This window comes from Linepithema humile, chromosome 2 (assembly GCF_040581485.1).
Source record: "Linepithema humile isolate Giens D197 chromosome 2, Lhum_UNIL_v1.0, whole genome shotgun sequence".
Lineage (NCBI taxonomy): Eukaryota > Metazoa > Arthropoda > Insecta > Hymenoptera > Formicidae > Linepithema > Linepithema humile.
Window position 1 is genome coordinate 13,791,577 of NC_090129.1, and position 20,368 is coordinate 13,811,944.

At 31.6% G+C, this 20,368-nt stretch overlaps 2 protein-coding genes across 6 annotated transcripts; one reads left to right on the forward strand and one right to left on the reverse strand.

Annotated features, from left to right (window-relative positions):
* The first annotated feature begins 4,224 nt into the window (after nt 1-4,224).
* Nucleotides 4,225-10,144, forward strand: LOC105667610 (uncharacterized). 5 transcript variants are annotated; one of them, XM_067349807.1, is made up of 10 exons: nt 4,228-4,615; nt 4,932-6,238; nt 7,317-7,512; nt 7,605-7,979; nt 8,070-8,108; nt 8,256-8,432; nt 8,508-8,627; nt 8,721-8,947; nt 9,279-9,450; nt 9,555-10,144. In XM_067349807.1, exons 2-10 carry the CDS (start codon nt 6,155-6,157, stop codon nt 9,665-9,667), a joined length of 1,503 nt encoding a protein of 500 aa, XP_067205908.1. In that variant the 5' UTR covers nt 4,228-4,615; nt 4,932-6,154; the 3' UTR covers nt 9,668-10,144. The 5 variants fall into 5 exon arrangements, with proteins under 5 accessions (XP_067205910.1, XP_067205908.1, XP_067205906.1 ...); XM_067349805.1 differs by having other exon boundaries at nt 4,231-4,615; nt 4,932-5,610; nt 8,508-8,947; XM_067349808.1 differs by having other exon boundaries at nt 4,234-4,615; nt 4,932-7,226; nt 8,508-8,947.
* LOC136998017 (uncharacterized) lies at nt 9,538-20,075 on the reverse strand. The gene is made up of 3 exons (XM_067349816.1): nt 18,757-20,075; nt 15,017-15,251; nt 9,538-14,772 (listed from the first exon to the last, which is right to left on the reverse strand). The coding sequence occupies exons 1-3, from the start codon at nt 18,769-18,771 to the stop codon at nt 14,690-14,692; spliced, it is 333 nt and encodes a 110-aa protein (XP_067205917.1). The 5' UTR covers nt 18,772-20,075; the 3' UTR covers nt 9,538-14,689.
* Between the last annotated feature and the right edge of the window lie 293 nt (nt 20,076-20,368).

A 20,368-nucleotide genomic window follows, 5' to 3' on the forward strand; every position in this document is an offset into this window, starting at 1 on the left:
TTTAATATTGTTGATAATGATTACATTACATTGTTCGAAGCTTCTTGAGCGAAATACTCAAAAGACATTTGTATATATTTTAATTTTATAAAATATGCTAAGTGTAAGATGCTATTATGTTATGTAAGATGTTATTATGCTATTGTGCATATCTTACTTCTCTCATCGTTGGCTGTGTAGTAAAATATACTACTCAATTTGATTGATTAAGTATTGAACGTACTATGTATTTATATTCCAAATTACACAGGCCTGCGCGATGAGGGTGTTAAAAGTTGTTTGAGAATTATAGATGGTTTTGAAAGCATAGGAGTATAGCCCTTTAATAGACTGAAGGAATTGGGCACTAGTACAGGTAAAAATTGAATATATTTCAAACAGTTTTGGAATTTCTGATTTTAAATCTGGTGTTAAATTTACGAAATCCAAAATGGCAGATCCAATAGGACAGACCCCTTTTAAATTTTAGATAATTATCTAAAATTTTAAAAGTTCATAACTTCTAACTGGTATATCTCGGCGAGAAAATCGCACGTTGGCAAATAAAAATTGATTGATTGAAGAAGAAGGATACTATAGTATTATATGAAGCCATCGGTTAAAATATAGGAAATAATTTGCTTTCTCTGTAATACTTTCATAAATATAGCCAAAATCGTCATTTTTGGACCATTTTACTTCATTTACTTCAAACCTGACGTGATAGACAATTTCTGCGGCCAGATTCATATTCAGCGCAAAAAATTACATAGGAAACCACCTATAATTCTCAAATAACGAAACCTCGCAGATCTGTGTTATTTATTTATACATTAATTACATTTTTATTTGATTTATCTGCACAAAAACTTGTGCGTTGATTATCCATTATTGACTTTTTTTTAGTATTAATTAAAAAAAATTTTTACGTTATATAAATATAAATATATGACACATTACATATCTTATTTTTGTGCGTGCACATACGGGGGTGCGTGCTAATTTTAAATACTGGATCAAACAATTAGAGGAGCGCTTTAAAACTTGCGAATTATGCTGATTTTCAAAAGACTGTATTTTAGCTTTGGAGGATCGTAAGACAATTTTTTGGGTGCGTTTTAAAGGGTGAAACCTCGACTTTAAGGTGGGTATGGTGATACTATTCATCTCATCAAACTATTATTTTTTTAATGATTCAAATTAGATCGTGCAAAAAGCCTGGATATTTTCTGACTTTGTGACCTTCCACAGGAAAAACAAGGCGAAAAATGTTCCCACATAGGTTTTGAAGTCGGAAACTACTTTTTTAGAATGGTTAAAGAAACATTGTTTTACCATGCCTAGGAGCTGAGTTATCGGGTTTCAAAGTTATCCCTGCATTTTGCAAGGTTTTAGATAATATCGGTATTCGCGTTACTCAATGAGCACCACGGGGAGATTGCTCGGTCGAATTTTGCACATAATGTGTGTGGTATATGTGTGATGCGTATGCATGTGTGCGGGGGCGTTGCGACCGTCCTAAGCGCCCCTACGCTGAAAGAGGCTTGCGCGCCCCAAGCGCGAGGCAAAAAGAAAAGGTTTCTAAAATTCCTACTTTTAGCGCTACCCAGAACCACGACGAGGACGTAGTAGGATAACGGTTCCGTTTTTTTTGCTTTTTTATATTTTTTGATATTTTTTTATTATTTTTATATTATATTATATTTTTTATAATTTTTATTTTTATATTTTTTATATTTTTAAATTTATATATATGAATAATAATAATAAAAGAATTTAAAAATTATGTTTTCTGGCCTTAGCCCTTGCGAATATTTCTATAATGTCCTTATAATTGAGATTATTGGCCACTTCCTTTTCAATTGATATGATTGCTAAATCGGATAACCGTGTTTGCGTCATTGTACTTCTCAAATAATTTTTTATTAATTTTAATTTTGAAAAACTGGCCTCATCAGTTGCCACAGATATTAGCATAGTTAGTAATATCCGAAATGCTATTGTTAAATTCGGAAATATTTCCAGAAAGCCATTTTGAGCTATTTTATTTAAAATATCAATTGGCGATTGCAAAATGTTTTGTTGTACATCTGAAAATGTTGTTTTATATAAATTTATCTCATCAAAAAGTTCAATGGCATTTATATCAGAACAATTTGTGTTTTTGTTGTAAAGTTTTAATTCTAAAGTTTTGCATTGATTTAATGTAACATCGGAAGTATTTATGTCATACAGAAATTTGAAAGCATGATTATGGTAGTTAAGCTGCTCAAATCGTTCTTCTAACGAATTTAGAGCTACGTCAATAATATAATTAAAAAATTCTACTTTAAATTTCTGTCTGGCATCTGCAATTACTTCATTTTTATTACTAAATTGTGTCCGTTTTCTTAATTGAAATTGCGATACGGATGGAAATTCTGGAGAAACGTTCATTTGAGCTGCAAGATCTTTGGCATTGGTTTCAATATTTATAAAACCATTTTCACGATAGTCTCTTAAAAACTCAGTTACATTTTCAATTAAAGATAAGCATTGCGGTATATTAATTTGATGCGACTGTAAAGATTTTGACACAATATTGATTCTTTGTAAAATATCATACCAGCAAAGCACAGATAATATAAATTTATAATTTGAAATTTTTTCGGCAATACTATGAGCTGTATTCTTTATAGTTTTATCATCTGTATTTTCAAAAATCTCTAAAAGACTGTCATAAATAATTGGTAAATTATTACGCAAAGCTTTTACTGCATTCACACGCGATGACCATCGTGTAGCTGATACATTTTTTGGTGTTAAACCATAACTGTCTGAATTTCCGAAATGTTTTTTTAAAATATCCCATCGATTTGTAGATCGGGAAAAAAAGTTATAAATTTCTTGTATCAATGAAAAAAATGAAAACGATTCTAATGATGCATCAGCTGCATCATTTACTATTAAATTTAAAGAGTGGCATGCGCAAGGAACAAAAAAGGCTAAAGGATTCTTATTTAAAATATGTTGTTGTACTCCATTGTTTTTTCCTTTCATATTTGAAACGTTATCATAACCTTGACCTCTCAGATTTTGTATATCTAAATTATTCGTTAATAGAAATTCTAAAATAGCACTTGCAATGGCTGCACCTGTTTTATTATTTTCTTTAATAAAACCAAGAAAGTGTTCATGAATTTTAAATTGATTATTTTTATATGAAACAAAACGCACTACTATTGTTAATTGCTCCTGATGAGAAATATCTGGTGTTGAATCCGCAATAATCGCAAAATATTTACTTGAATTAATTGAAGAAATTATTGAATCGGAAATTAATTTAGACATAGATGATAATAGCTTATTTTGAATAGTATTACTTAAATAATGATGTCCTTCTTTTTTTTCTAAAAATCGACGCAAGTGTTCAGCCATGACTGAGTCAAATTCGGCTATTGTCTGCACAAGTTGCAAGAAATTACCATTATTTGGGGTATATAAAGAATTAGATTTACCTCGAAAAGCTAAATTTTGTTGAGCAAGATATTTAACAATTAGAATTAATCGTTTAAAGACATTCCTCCAATGTGTTTGTTCAATATTTAAAACTTTTTCATTATGAAAGTTTATAGTGTGCTGAGAGGTCATTCGATTAGCGAAGAGTTGCCAAGATTTAAAAGTTTCAAGATGTTTCTTGGTTTGCTCATGATCTTTAACGACACGATGTATATTCGACCAATCAGAATAGCCACAGGGACTTGAAAATTTATTTTCATTTCGTTTATATAAAGAACAAGAGAAACAAAAAACAGCATTTTTAGATTTTGAATAAATTAACCAATTTCTGAGTAATTTTTCACCGTTAGCCATTATACGAGTATATAAAGTTGTTGAAAAACATCTATTATTTGAATCTAATGGAAAGTTAAAATCTATAATTTGATTGGGAATACCATGATCAATCATCTGAGTCAAGAAATCGTGAGAAATTATATCAGGCCAAAGACCTGGATCTTCAAATTGATCGATTTGAACTAATCGAGAAACATTTATATCAGTATCGTCAACATTGGTATCAGTATGAATTAAAGCAGAAAGTGAAATCGAATTTGGAAGAGTTCTAGAAGATGAAACATCTACGGTCGACGTTGATGGTATTGAGTCTGAAAAAGTAGACATTAAAGGGAGAGCGCAAGAAGATGTGCTTGCCCAAGGAGAACAGAAAATCACAATACTATCAAAATGACATCATAATGACTATTAAAAGTCATATTTTGATCATGACAGAAAATTGATCAAATTATGATTTTGAAATTTAGCCTCGTATTTGGCTTCGTTCACGATAATTTGAACTTAGATTATTTTCGATATTCATAATTGTATGTTAGGACTTAAATATGATGGATATAAAAATTCTTTTTAGCAAAAATGATATTATCATGATAAGAATATGACTTGCATGATGAATTGCGCATGCGCAATGTCTTTCGCGCAATTTATTGTTATTCGTGTCAAAGTACGTCGTTTCAGTGTAAATATACGGCTCGAACAACGAAAGTAGCATCTCAAAGTGCCTTAAAAAAGTGAAAAAAAATCTTTATATATTTTGCATCATGATTGTGCGAGTGAATAAACAGTTATCATGAATAAACCAGTAAGTATAACATTTATGATATTTAACACTTATAAATGATTTATATTTTTAAGGTTAGAATATGTTTACGCTTATATACCGGCAAAATATATATATATATTAGCAAAGAATTAGCAAAGACAAATATATATATTTTGCTAATTAATAAATAGATAATTAAAAAATCTATCCAGTAAATACAGAACACATTGTAACAACAAAATTGATTTATATGATTAGCTTAGATATATATTCTAAAGAGCTGAAACAATTAATCTTGTGTGTATTTTATATAGTTTTTTAAATGTTTTGTTCAATATTAATTATCCTCTTGCAGTCATCTTTTTTGAAAAAGAAAGTTTCTCGTAAGTATAAAATCAGGGCAAAAAATAGAATTTATGAAGCTTTTATCCGTTCAAAGGCAAAAAATATTGATGTACATCAAGAGCTTGAGTTTGATGCAAATCAAGGGCTTCAATGTAATGAAACTGGAACGAGCTTTTCAATATGTGATCCTTCCAATGATGGTGTTAATGTCATTCCCCAACAGTATTCTATGAATATCAATGATGAAATGTTTTGTAATGATAACATTGAATATAGTAGGAATGTTAACAATAATAATGCATGGATCAATTATGACAACCACGAAAACATTAATTGCAATGAATTTGAAAATGAGATTGTAACTCAAAATGTTTTTCAAAATGAAGAAGAGATAAAGACATATATTTTGACAGGACTCAAAAAATGGGGACTTTATAATGTGCCTAAGAGAAAAGTAGATGAAATTTTGAAATTATTTAAACCTATTTTACATTTTCTTCCCAAATCATATAAAACTCTTCTCAAAACTCCACGTAAAGTTTCTTTGCAAGTTGTTGGGACAGGACAGATGTGGTACAAAGGTATCAGGCATAACATTGAACAGAGAATAAATCATCAGTATCTAATTAATAATGGCCAGATTATCATGGATGTGAATATAGATGGAATACCCCTTCAAAAAGATTCCAGTAAGCAATTTTGGCCAATACTCGGAAGATTTGCACATCAAAAATATCCATTTATTATCGGTGTCTTTTTTGGTACAGGAAAGCCAAATAATTTAGATCTTTATCTCCATAATTACATTGTTGAAGTAGCAGAACTTACAGAAAGTGGTTTTGAATGTAATGGAACAGTATTTCCATTTTGTATTAGAAATTATATTTTGGATGCACAAGCTCGTAGCTTTATAAAGCAATGCGTGCCACATAATTCTCCATTTGCATGTGAGAAATGTAGAAGGTGAATGGTTTCATAATAGGATTATATTTGAGAATGTGAACTGTGAGTTGCGAACAGATGACAGTTTTAGAAGAAGAGAAAATCCAGGTCATCATAATGGCAATTCTTCTCTGGAAAATATTAATACTGGAATGGTATCTCAGTTTCGATTAGATCCTATGCACCTTGTATATTTAGGAGTTTTTAAACGGTTTTTATCTTATCTAATTGAGAGACGAACCCACTGCAGACTTCCAAGAGATAATGTAATGAGGATTAATAATAATTTAAATGAAATTGCTCAGTATTTTCCTAAAGAATTCAATCGCAAACCTAGAAGTCTGGGGAATCGTGATAGTAGAACAAAGTGGAAAGGTACAGAATTTAGACGGTGTCTACTTTATGATGGTATTAAAGTATTTAAAGACCAGTTTCCTCAAAATATTTATCACATCTTTTTATTGCTTCATTCAGCTATATATATATATATTATCAAGTTCTATTTTTAATCATAATTTAAATCATGTTGCTGATTATCTATTAAAAGAATTTATCAGTCATGCTGCTCGTACCTTGGGTCGTGATTTTCTTGTTTACAATGTACATTCTATTGGTCATCTTGCTGAAGAATGTAAAAACTATGGTACTCTAGAATCGTTTAGTGCTTTCCCATATGAAAATTATTTGGGTGTCATTAAAGGAGTACTTCGATCAAATTATAAACCACTTCAGCAACTAGCCAATCGTGATTCCGAAACAGGAGGTGTATTAGTTGAAAATATTTTATCCAACTCATATAAACCTGTCTTAAAAGGCCGTTATGAAAAAAGATCAGAAATTTTTGAGGGTGAACAATTCACAGAACTAATATGGAAAGAAATGACCTTCAACAGTAATGAGCCAAATAATTGTTTTACTACTATTTTTGGAGAAGTTGTGTTCTTATCAAATATTATAAGTACCGTGCGAGGTGTAATCTTGGTAGGAAAAAAATTCAAACAGTTAGAAAATTTTTATGATTTTCCCCTGCCATCATCTTCTCTTGGCATATATAAAGTTAAAGAGAAAGAGAGAAGATGTCAATATTGGAATTTATCGCATGTAAAAGCCAAATGTGTGACCATTCCTCTTCTAGAGGGAATTCTGTGTATTCCTATGGTTGATTTTGATTGATGAAAATTAAAATATTTTTTAAATATTGTATTTATATTTTATATTTTTTTGTAAAAAGATTTATAAATTTTTTTTTCATTAAATTTATAAATTTTATTTATTAAATTATTGGAAGCAATTTGTTTATTTTACTAACAATAAATTGCAATAAATTAAAATAAAGAAGCAAATATTATTTTTTACTGGAGAGGTAATAAAATGTTAAAAATATAATTTTATATTTTTCACATTGTTTTATTGCATTTTTCTGAAATATATAAAATGTTCAATTAATTTTCAGTATGTTGTTGTAAAATTTAATGGAGAAGAAGAAACTGTGGCAGTTGTGCCCTTTTCATGGATTAGTGAAGATAAATTATCGTGCAAATGGCCGCCTAAGAAATTCTCTACTGAAAAAATTACAAGATTAATTATGGGTTTGTCAAAACCTACCTCTGAATTTAATAATTATCCAGTCACAGTTATGTATGCATATGGTATGTCATAGTTTTTAAAAAAGAACAATAATGTTTCGACTAAATTTGGATAAACTCTTTAAGTTATAATTATATTTGTTCTGTCTTTTTAGATAAATATCACAGTGCCCGCAGAGCATGTAAATTAGCTGAAGATAATAGTAATCTTGACACTGCAGCAGGAGAGACTGATTTGGAAGGGCCTAGAAAAAAACGTAAGACAAAACGTTTGTACGATTCAGAGGAGTCTGATGAATCTCCACAAGTAATAAAAAAGAAATTAAGCAGAATTACGAATTCTGATAGTGATGAGGATGAAATATCAAACGTACAAAAAATTAAAGAGACAGTTAGGACTCTTGTACAGAAGAAAAAAAATTACCCTGCCCTTCAGCATCAAACAAGCTTTCTTTCTTTAAAACACTCATCGAAGAACAGAATTGTTAAATTAGCGAAGCAGCCTACTAATACAAATGTTTCATGTTCTCGCACGTATCCCATTATTCATATAATTTAGAATCTAATTGTAATTTCTTTGTTATTTCTTTTTTATTAATAATTAGTTTTTTATATTGCAGAAGTGAGCAATCAGAATTTAACATATTTATTTAGAAATGGTAAGAATATTAATATTATTAGTCACTGTTGTGCTTTATAATCAGTAATGGACTAGTCTTTATTTAAATCTATATTTATACAATATTATTATTTTCAATTTGCTAATTATTTATTTATATCTAATTCTTTGATACATTTAATTGCAGAAGTCGATAGTGCAATAGATTCCAGTGCAATTGATTCCAGTGAAATAGATTCTAGTGTTGTTACAAAAGATATTGCATTATCTACTGATTCATTGTCTATTAATTCATCTTCTATAAGTGACAGAGATGAGTTTTCTAACACAAGTGTATTAACACAAAACACATTGTTTGAGAATGGTGGGTACATTTCAATTCATTAATTCTTGATAATTAGGATTAAATATTTCTCAATATTTCTGTTATTTTATTTAGATTCAAATGATGGAATTATTTTACCTAAGGCTGGAATTCTTAAAACTGATTGCGATACTTCTAAAAAAACTTTGTGCGCTAAGACATTATTATCTCAGACATCTATACCAACAATGAATGGTCAGTTATTTATTTTCGTTTACTACATGAACGCTATATTTTTAAACTGTAATTCTTTTAATTATCATTTTTTGAAAAATTATAACAATTTAGATAAAAAATGTGAAATTTTGCTACAAGTTTTAATAGAGCAAATAGAGGAAGTAAGTGGAAAATTAGATCATGTTAATATGTCACTTACAAGAGTATATGCAAAATTATTGCCTGAGGATCCAGCACCCATAAAACCTAAAGATTTACCTAATTTACCCCTTAAAAATGAAGAGGCCTTTTATGCTTTTGATAATTTTTTGAAAAATGATGATAATTTTCTTGCAACGGTATGTACTCTTATTTGTATTTACGTAAAGTATGTTAAAACATAAACATATAAACATATAATATGTTGAATAATAAAATGTTCAGTTAATATCAATTAAGAAATTAATAAATATATATATAGGAAATTAAAAAAATGCTTATGCGTAAGAAGTTAAAAATCTGTTTTTCCTTGTTTCAATAAATTCCAATTGCACATGTTACATTCAGGTATAGATCATATTGTAACGTGTGCAAAGTAAAACAATATTTTTTGTTTTATTATTCACTTGTATAATAAATTATGAAATTTGTACTTAAAATGCATTTGTACTTATAATTGACTTATTTCAGATTGACTATTTTGTTCTTTTGATGCCGACTGGAAAAACTAAGGAAACAATACCTGTAGGAAAATTACTAGCTAAAATATTCTTAAATTCACTTGCAAGAATTGTTAATTATTCAGGTTCTGGGTCTGTAAAAATAAAACTCCAAGACACGAACATTCTCACAGCTATTCAATGTAAATTTTGAATGAATTTTATATATATATATATAAAATCTTGTTTTTAGTAATATACTTGAAACTAATTTATTATATAGAAACTAATTTATTATTTTTTTCAGGTGCTATTGTTAAAAAGATTCCGTCGTGTAATATTACACATGTTCAATCAAAAATTTCACGTTGGTTCAGTACAAGTAACCAAAGAAAAATGAATACAGTTGATATGATTTAAAAATATTTTTTTTAAATAAGCATGTGAAGATTGTTTTTTTATTTTTTTCTAAGAACAATTATCTTATTTTCTAAACCTTTGAATTTTATTATAATCTGGATTTATTTTTATTTTTTGCTGATTTTTTGCTCATATAAGATCAACGTAGCCATCAACTTCACTGCTGCGCATCATATATAAGTCTAGATCAAAATATCAGTTCTTTGAAGAAATTTTTATTTTTATCTTTTGATTTCTTGTGATAAATAATGATTACATATTGTGTGTACACAATTACACACAGCACTGAATAGCTGCATACGATTTCGCGTTCTTTCGTTTTTGCTTTGTCGTGTCGTACAAAAACTCGCGTCGAAAGAGTAATACGGAGAAATGAGGTAATGTTTTATTTTAAATTAAAGAAGATAATTTTATTTTTTATGTACTCAAGATTGTCATTCAAGAAAAAAAGTAATAAATTATTAATTATTATTTTTATTAATTATATTTATTTACTTCCTATTTATATATACTACTCAATAAGTTTCTCGAAAATCTATATAGTAGCATTATTGAATTATATATTTTCATTTTTTGTATGTATATATATATATAATCCATTGTTTACAATATTTCGCAGGTATTTTTTTATGAATATGTGAAAATATTTTGAAGTATTTATATATATTTCGACTTTTTTATTCACAATTTTATATATACATTATATACAATACTTTGTGAGATTTGTGTTCTTGAGCTTTTATATTTTGTATTTTATGAATGAAAAGTCAAGATTTATTATTGCTTCAAAAATCAAATATTTTCACAAATTCGTAAAATATAATAATATACCGTGAGTTTTGATTATTTTGCACAAACACGATTTGCATTTTCTCAACAAAAAGTCAAAATACAGTCATTAAAAAGTCAAATTATGTTTCATTAAAAATGTTAAATGATATCATCTTGACTTTCTAGAAATGATTACTTTTTGACTACTTTTTGATGTCATCTAGATTTTTAAATGACTTTTTGTTCTACTTGGGTGTCACCAATGAACTCGTTGAATGAACGGAAGCATTTGTAGTTTTTAAAAATTTAGTCAATGAACCCGATAATTTTTTACTTTTTTTTTCTTTTGTCTTTCTCTCTTGACGAAATTGAAAACCAAAAGGTTTTTTATTACTCATGGTTTCGTATAATTTCGTATAAGTATCGTGTAAATATTTGCATATTTTTTACCTATATATGCAATAAATGAATATTTATTTTATGAACCAAAAAAAAAAGAAAAATAAGTAATAATAAACCAGAAAAAAAGAAATGAAAAAAAATGAAAAGTATAGTTTATTGTGTTTATTTTCCAATAACAAAATTATCTGAAAGGCCGAACTCAAGTCAAATGACAATAATCATATATTCTACATTATCCGCTTGCGCGTTTTGCCGCTCTATATAGTTTATAACGTAGGCAAACTCTGTAGCGAGAACTTTTTTCATCGCTACGCCGCCACGTGATTAAATGAGATACTACAAGCGGGCGGCATCGTATTGAGTCATTTTTTTCGCTGCTGCGCCGCCACGCGATTAAACAGTTTTATAAGCAAGCACATCGAGCCGGGTAGGAGCGGATCCTCGCAGACCGAGGGCCGAGTAGTCAATTTTTATACACTTAAAAAATTATTGGCATTTATAAAATTTTGCTCCTCCAAATGTTGCGCCTCTCCAAATTTTGCGCCCTACGCTGGAGCGTATATTGCGTACTATATTGCAACGCCCCCGCATGTGTGTGTCTGAAGTGTGATTTGTGTGAAATTGTGTTGGGTGATATTTCTTCGGCGTATGTGGATCAGTTAATGTTAAGTGTTTGGATGTGATTTATCGTGTGTGTGTGTGTGTATGTGTCATTTTAAATTAATAGCGCGCGCATAATAATTATTCACATTCAACATCCAACACATAACATTAATCGACTCATATACGCTGAAAAAGAACACACATGCATACGCATCACACATTAATACATACATACAGCTTGCCCAAAAAGACCCGGAACAATTAAATATCTCGAAAATAAAACATTTTTAAGAAAAATGTTCTATGTGAAAGTTGTTGGGTTTTAAGTAGCGCATTACATAGCAATGTTAGTGTGATCTTGGATAGCGTTATTAAGATCACGTAAAAATCACTTTATAATTTTTTAACCAAAACCCCTATTTTTGATTGCATATTCTTGTAGCGGGTGGACTTCCGAAAAGCTATCACATCCGATTTGGCTGATATTCAGCTTAAATACTTATTTTATCTAATAAATAATATTCCCAAATGGATTTTTGACGCAAATGTCCCCTCCGCCCCCCTCAAAGGTAAACCTGTTTTTGTTAATTATTTCAGAAAGTATTTATTGTACGGAAAAGATTCTCAAACAAAAAATGAAGCTCATAAAACGCTCTACAAATAAGATCCTATACATATTTTACCTAATTCCAATATTTTAGTTGTTATTATCAAAAAACTTGTAAAAGCCCCCATAGGAAAGGCGGCACCCACTGCATCCACGCATACACTTTACAACGCAAAGCGAGGTCCCACATGGGTTTACGACTTTCTACGCAAAGCGAGATTCAATCCAGACCCTATGTGTATAATTTTGTGATGGTGGAGCCCCCCGCAGGGAGACGGAACACACTGCCTCCAGATTTTTGATAATAACGGCTAAAATATTGGAGTTAGGTAAAATATGTATAAGATTTTATTTATAGAGCATTTTATGGGCTTTATTTTTTGTTTGACAACTTTTTCCGTACAATGAATACTTTCTAAAATAATTAACAAAAACAGTTTTACCTTTGAGGAGGGGCTGGGGAGCGGAGAGGGCATTTGCGCCCAAAATCCATTTGGGAATATTATTTACTAGATAAAATAAGTATTTAGACTAAAAATGAGCCAAATCGGAGGTGATAGCTTTTCGGAAGTTTATCCCTTGTAGCTGACTACAAGAACTTTTCAAAACACTATAAGAAAATTCCTTTCCATTAAGTATTTTCGGAGTTATGAGGCTTGAGAGGTACAGTACCGTCAGCATTAGTATTATCCGATGCGCACCAAGGGGAGGTTGCCTGGTCGGATTTTGTGCATCGCGTGCGTGCATGTGTGTGTGTGTGTGTGTGTGTGTGTGTGCGTATGTGTGCGTGTGTGTGTGTGCGTGTGTGTGTTGGCAAAGGTAAGAACCTCACGGTTCGTCACTCCCGCGTACATACTTCCACGTATGCACGAGTGTAAATTTCACAAGTCAATTCAAAGGTGTCTTGACATTTGTTGACGAATTCATGTGTTAAAGCATTCCTGTGACCGTGTGTACATACCCCTACGTACGAGCCTTCTCCCTGTGTGTACATCTCTTTCATTCGATTTCCGTGTGAGCCGTATCTTCATTCTGGCATCACTGGACAACCTCATTCGGGCACCTTTGCGGCTGCAAGGAGCTAATAAAGCTAAGAAAAACAAGTACAAACCAACAGTGCGAATTGTATTACCTTGTTTCTTCCTTCAAGAAATACAATATTGTTGTTATTTAAGAAGCTGTTTGAAGCTATTCGTCTCCCGATCCTTGGTTCCTACATTATTTTGATACATTTTTTGATACAATTAATTAAAAATGTATTTAACTGAGAGAGAAAGAATAACAGTTTTGACCCATTCCAACTTATCAGTTTGGCAAGATCATTTGAGATCAATTTAGACAAAATATTCCCTGTCACACTGCGTTCTGAGGGAATAGATGTGCCAACAGCGCTAGCACATTTAGAATGAAGCAGATCTCGCTGTTAAGGAACGTAAAGTGATTATTATAATTAGTAAATTTTATATACATTATATACATATTAATTAACATCACATGAAACATACCATAGCTTCATAATTAATGCAACTTGCTGCTAAAAACGTTTCCGTTTTTAGAAAGTCCTTCCTTGTTTTCAATGGAATAGAAGGAATATTAAAGGTATCATGGATTTAGCATGATCTGGATTGACAGACCGAATGATGATTGCCTGATTAATCAGCACTGAATCCAACTTTTTGCTAATTTCTAGAAGTACTGTGCTGTTCAGCTTAATTTCATTGTAACAATATTTGCATCCACAATAACCTGAGAAATGAGAAACATATCTACTAACAACCGGCAAAGAATGTCAAAACCATAACTACCTAAACCATAAACATCTGAATTATTAATCATAAACCATAAAAATACCTTTATCTTTAAAATTGTAGAAATAACGAGGCTTCTCTTGTAACTTTGTTTTTTTCTCATCTACTTTGTAAAAAGTTGAACAACTTTCATTTTGATCAGCCTCTGAAGTTGACGAAGAACGTCCTTCAAAGCTTGCACCAGAAGTGATGATTTGTACCAACAAACATGATGGATTTTGAGACGAACATGAAGATCCCTTATCAGAACTATTTATCCGTAATGATGGAAATAAAAGTTGTGTGTCTTCAGGAGCGTCATCACCTGATATAAAATCAGATGTTGGGGAGTTAAGGGGGGGAGTGTTAGAAATCTCAGAGATTTTGCTACTTGTTACTTTGTCCATCATGAGAGAAAAAATTGTAGAAGCTTCACTATTAAAAAATGTTGTTACATGCTTTTTGCTTGGCATTGTTACTGATACAAATTTTTTTTGCTTGGCATCCATTTTCCGCTGTTTTTCATACGTCTTAATAATATTACTTTGGGATGGGCTACCACAAACTTTTTGCAGTTGTCTTTGCTTTCGCTCACTGCCTTGACTGTAATTGTCTTGAAATTTCTGAAGAACTTTGATATTTTTCTCGAGAGGTTGCTTTTCCGGCACTTTCTCTTTATCTTGTTGATTAACTTGATAGATACTTTCTTTAATTGCATTTAAACATCAGAGTTCACCAGAGGCAAAATCTTGCTATCGCTTTCATCATTACTTTCGCTAAGTTTTCTAACTTTTTCTCCTTATCTTCACTATCTTTATCGGAGTCTATATATCGCCTTGGTAGCTTCCTTCTTCATGGAGCATTATCTGCCTCTGTTTCAAGCAATGTGTCATCCTCAGCTTTTTTCAAACCTCTAACTGCATCATCATACTCACCTGCAGTAAGAAATATAAAAGCGATAATAGTTCCAATAGATTTCCAATTATAGCCGTATTAAAGAATAGTTATTTAGTTGCAATAGAAATATTGAAAAATTAAAACTTAAAGCATCAGCTTAAACTTATAAGTATTACATGAAAGAAATACAATAAATCTGAATATTTCATATTTATTGCACAAAACTTTATTCAATGACGAATGGATAGAAAGAAATTGATATATCATATTTGACAAACTCACGGTATAAGTGAAGAACTGATCCTTTATGCAGAGGCCAATAAATGTCAGGATCAATACAATTTTTAACAGCTCTTTTTATATGTACAAGTCTCAACTTTTTCTCAGGCCAATTTTTTGGAGGCCAGAACATATCAGTAATCTCATCATCAGGCTTATCAATCCATTTAACAGGAACAACTGCGATTGTTTCTCCTTTTTTCTCTTCTTCCTCTCCCGTAAAGGCCACGACAGCATACTGAAAAAACAACAATACATTATAAAACCTAAAGAAAAACACAATTTAAAACCTAAATTCATATTAACTAAAAATAATGGAAAAATGTCGAAGTACTATGATGTTCAAGAAAGAAATGACATATATTACACAGAAATGATAAGTGCATATAGAGATAATTTCTACTCGGTTCAAATATTTAATATTTTAAAGAAATATTTGAGTTGCAGTAACACTCTTGAATCAATGCTTCATATAACTAAGATTCTTGCTACATCAATAAACTGATTTTTAAAAAAAGAAAGTCCAAGACAAACAAATTATATACAAACAATGTTAATCTTTACAAAAACATAAATCTTTACAAAAAACATAAATATTCGTTTACAACTGCGCGCGCACACGCACGCACGCACGCACGCACGCACGCACGCACGCACGCACGCACGCACGCACGCACGCACGCACGCACGCACGCACGCACGCACGCACGCACGCACGCACGCACGCACGCACGCACGCACGCACGCACGCACGCACGCACGCACGCACGCACGCACGCACGCACGCACGCACGCACGCACGCACGCACGCACGCACGCACGCACGCACGCACGCACGCACGCACGCACGCACGCACGCACGCACGCACGCACGCACGCACGCACGCACGCACGCACGCACGCACGCACGCACGCACGCACGCACGCACGCACGCACGCACGCACGCACGCACGCACGCACACTGCAATAAACTTTGATGAACACACACTGAAAACATGAAATATGAGTACAGTAAATTTTTGATAGAAATGCTACTTTATCTCCACAAGTATTGTTTCACTTCTCAGAGAAACCGTAATCATAAGTGAAAAAATAAAAATTTAAACCATATTATCACAAGAATAAATTTGATTAATAACCAATGTAGCTATATGAGATAGTAGAAAAAAATCAACAATCATGTAGTATATTACAATACAAGTAACATAGACAATAACGAACAAATCTTATCGTTATCTTACTGTTATCAATAGTCATAATATACCAGAGGAACTATGCGCAAGAGGAATACATAAATATGATCTTTTATTTTCAGGAATAAGGACACATTTCATTATTGCATCATTCATCTTCCAAGATCTAACTGTTTCATCCAATTGTGAAACAAGAAGAATGCCAATCAAGGATGAGTCCATTGGGTATTGATAATAATTATTATGTGTCTGAAATCGCTGTCCACGTAGAATCATTACATTGTCTTCAGAATAAACAATATTTCGCAACAAAACCACTGATCTGTCTTCAGTTTTAAAGCAATGATCAGGAGCAATACATTTCAATGTAAACTTATTGCTTGTAAGCATTTTATAGCACTTCCCTTGAACAGTTTCATTGGGATCAATATGATTTCCTGTCAACTGTATACCCTCAATAATATTCTTCGACTCTGATAGTCGCCCATTCGTTTCAGCATCCCTTTTTGCTAATTGTTGCAAATTGATTGATGATATCCTGATCTTAATGATTGCTTGATTGTCTTCAGATAGTTTTCATATGGAAAAGCACTAAATGAGTCCAAGGATCCATGCTCATCGCATTCATCAACTAGATGAGTAAGTCCATGCACATTAGACACAACAAAGTCACGGCTGAAGATATGACTACTAGATTGCACGAATAAGTTCAAAAATACTCTAGCAGCATTTCTCATTGCAATATTCTGCACAAGTAAAGGAGAAGCTAAGATGTAAATGCTACAGTGGAAAAACAAGAAAGTGCAATATATTCTGTTAGGAGTATGATCCTTCATTACTTTAATACCATCATATAGTAAAAATCTTCTCAATTCTGTAGCCTTAAGATGAGAAACCTTCTTAAATTTATAAGGCTTTCGATTGAATTCTCTGGGAATAAACTGACCAATCCATGCTGAAGTATTTTTAAAAGCTTTTATGTTTTCATCCATTAATTTACCTCGATTTCTTATTTCCAGTAATCGCATCAAAAACTTCTTCATCACACCAATGCACACAAGATGAAGATATTCAAGCCTGAATTGGGATACCATTCCAATATTAAGTCGCTCTTCTAATGGTGATAATCCTTGATGATGTTCAGGATTTTTTCTGTCAATAAATGATTGATCCGCGCGCGCGTACGCTTCTGTCCATTATTCAAATAAACCATCCTATTATGGTACCATTCACCTTCAATCTCACACTTTTCACAGGAGAACAATCCATTATGTCCAATAATGCATTTTACAAACAATCTTGCCGGAGTATCACAAATAAAGTTATATATAGACACATCATAAATATGATCATTAAATTGGAAACCGTTTAAGGAAAGTTCCTCCATCTCATTAATAAATTCTTGTAAAAATTGTTCTAGTGTTGAGGGCTTTCATTCTATACCAAAATAAACACTAATAATAAAAAGCTCACAAGTCTTGTCAGCCAAAGATCCTAGAATGGGCCAAAAATTCAACTTTCCACAATTATCCAAAGGCAATCCATCTATGCTAATATTCAGTCGTATTCGTCCATGAGTATCTAAATATTCTTGAGTAAAAAAAAATATCGAGATTTCTTTTTATTCCCTTGTGTCACATATGACCATTATCAATCTCAAACACTGTCGTAGTCTTAGGTGTATTCAGTAAGAATACATATGTCTTAGGAAGTTCTGGATGCACTTTGTGTAAAAGACTCAACAAACTGTTCGCTTTCCTTTTTGAGACACCATGAGAAGCCCATTCTGTCAGGGCCATACGTAAGTAGACACCCTCATTAAACTCATCTGATTTACTATCAGTAATATCCTCTATGGAATCCCGTGTATTTTCTGTTGACTAATCATTATTATCATCTGAAATATCGTCTTCAGATTGACTGTCATCTTCTATTTGCTCTTGTGTAAATTGTTCTTGTATTTGCATATTGACATCCGCATCTGATTCTTCCAAGTCTAGAACTTCTTCTTCGTATACACTTGAATGATGAGATGCATCATATGATTTACTTGATTCTTCATATTCATGCAATTGTAATCTTAATCTACGTCTACGTTCCATTTCAGCTAATCTTCTTAGAATCCGTTCATGACGATTTTACATATGAAAGAATCAAATTGCATTATCAAGAATCAAGATGTCTTATTCACTTAGGTTGATAGCAGAGAACGAAGTGTAAGCACTTAATCGTGGACATATGTTAAGGCAGAGAAAAACGTATACGTAATACATAAGTCGTGAAAGGTTATTATATGTGAATGCGATACGCGTATTACGTATACGGCTGATGACAGAGAACAAGAAGTAAGCGTTTTTGTCTATCGTAGTAATCATAATCATGGACGTATGGTAAGACACAGAAAAACGTATACGTAAAACATAACATAACCGCATTTACATGGGAAGAACGCCGGTTAACCAAACTTAACCTCAATTTATCAAGGCCGCCAAATAATTATTTTATGCTAAAAAAATAAAGAAAATATTATACAAACAATTCATACTTACTTGTCTTTTATCCATGTTGATCCGATGTAAATCGATTGAAAGTTATTTTTTTATATCGGCTATCACCCACACGGAACAAAAACCTCTAATAGATATCCACTAGATGTCCATCATGGAGATTCGAAACCTCTATTAGATATTTATGTAATCTCCTATAGATGTCTACTAGACATCCATAGTTCCGTATTACATACCTCCCTTCGACATCCATTAAATATATTCATATGGAGCAATCATGTTCCATAGATATTTCATAGAGCTTTGATGGATTGTAGTTTCAATTCGTCATTAATAAAATTATTTGGAAGTAAAGTCACAAATATGATTGCGAGATAGTCTTGTTTATGTAGGTGTTAACAGAATGTCACGACTATGAGACAGTCGAGAACTGTGAGACAGTCGAGAACATGGTGACATTCTGTTAACACCTACATAAACAAGACTATCTCGCAATCACATTTGTGACTTTACTTCCAAATAATTTTATTAATGACGAATTGAAACCACAATCTTTCTACTAAACAGATTTGTAACGTTAGCACTAAAGATGGCTGAATGATCAGCCGAAACGTTTGACATCAACGATGCCCTAACAATATTCGTTACTATATGGATACTGATACTTCTATCAAACATCGATAACAGATGTCTAATAGACATTTATGATGAATTTATATCGTCATTTATCATGGAAATAATATGGATTTCTAATAGAAACCTATCCAATATCCATCGTAGAGATTTATACCGTGTTTATATCTGTTGATCGTACGTGCGATCTTTGCTTTGCTGCGGATATTTTGTTAATATGTGTACGCGTATATACGAAGACTTGTTCATCCCCTATATGTTGCATCGCGTTAATTTATGACTTGTATACAGTGTAACAAGTATACGTGGCATATAAATAGGTTAATATTTATAGTTGGAGTCAACCGGCATTAAAGACGTGCACTCTGTATTCCTTCCGTTCCTATAGTGGATCTATCCTTGACAAGTTTCATTCATTTAATAGTTTAATGGTTTCGTGCATGAACTCAATGCTTCTCTTTTGAACGTCATCTCTGCCGTTCGCATGCAAGCCAGTCATATCTTACAATGAGAGAATTAGATTTTTGAATATCTGAGAGTATCTTCTACAAAAACCGTGATTCCGATAAGATACGTATTATGGAGATTCCAACAAAGTTCATATGTAAGTATACAAAAATGTTTATTCCAAAATTGTGAATTACTTTATTTCTTACAAGAAATGAAGTAAACTTTTGTGTAATATAGATATATTTGTATTAAAAAATTTAAGAGCATACATTTTTATTCCAGTTATGCAGAATAACTATTGGTATAAATAGGAGAATAATAGAAAAAAAAAATTGAATACAGGAATATATTATTTATTCACGGTTGTTTTAAGCGGAGAAGGAATACATCTGTTCTTATTACCTCTTACGTCTTGCTTCAGGTATAATGAACTAGCTAATAAAAAATTTTTATATACATATTTGCACAAATATAAGTATGTGTAATAATATTTCAAATCTTGCTTAATTTTTTATTTAGTTGTAATTGTGGGTTTCTCCTTGCAGAAGAGTTTCTTATTCATCAATGAAAC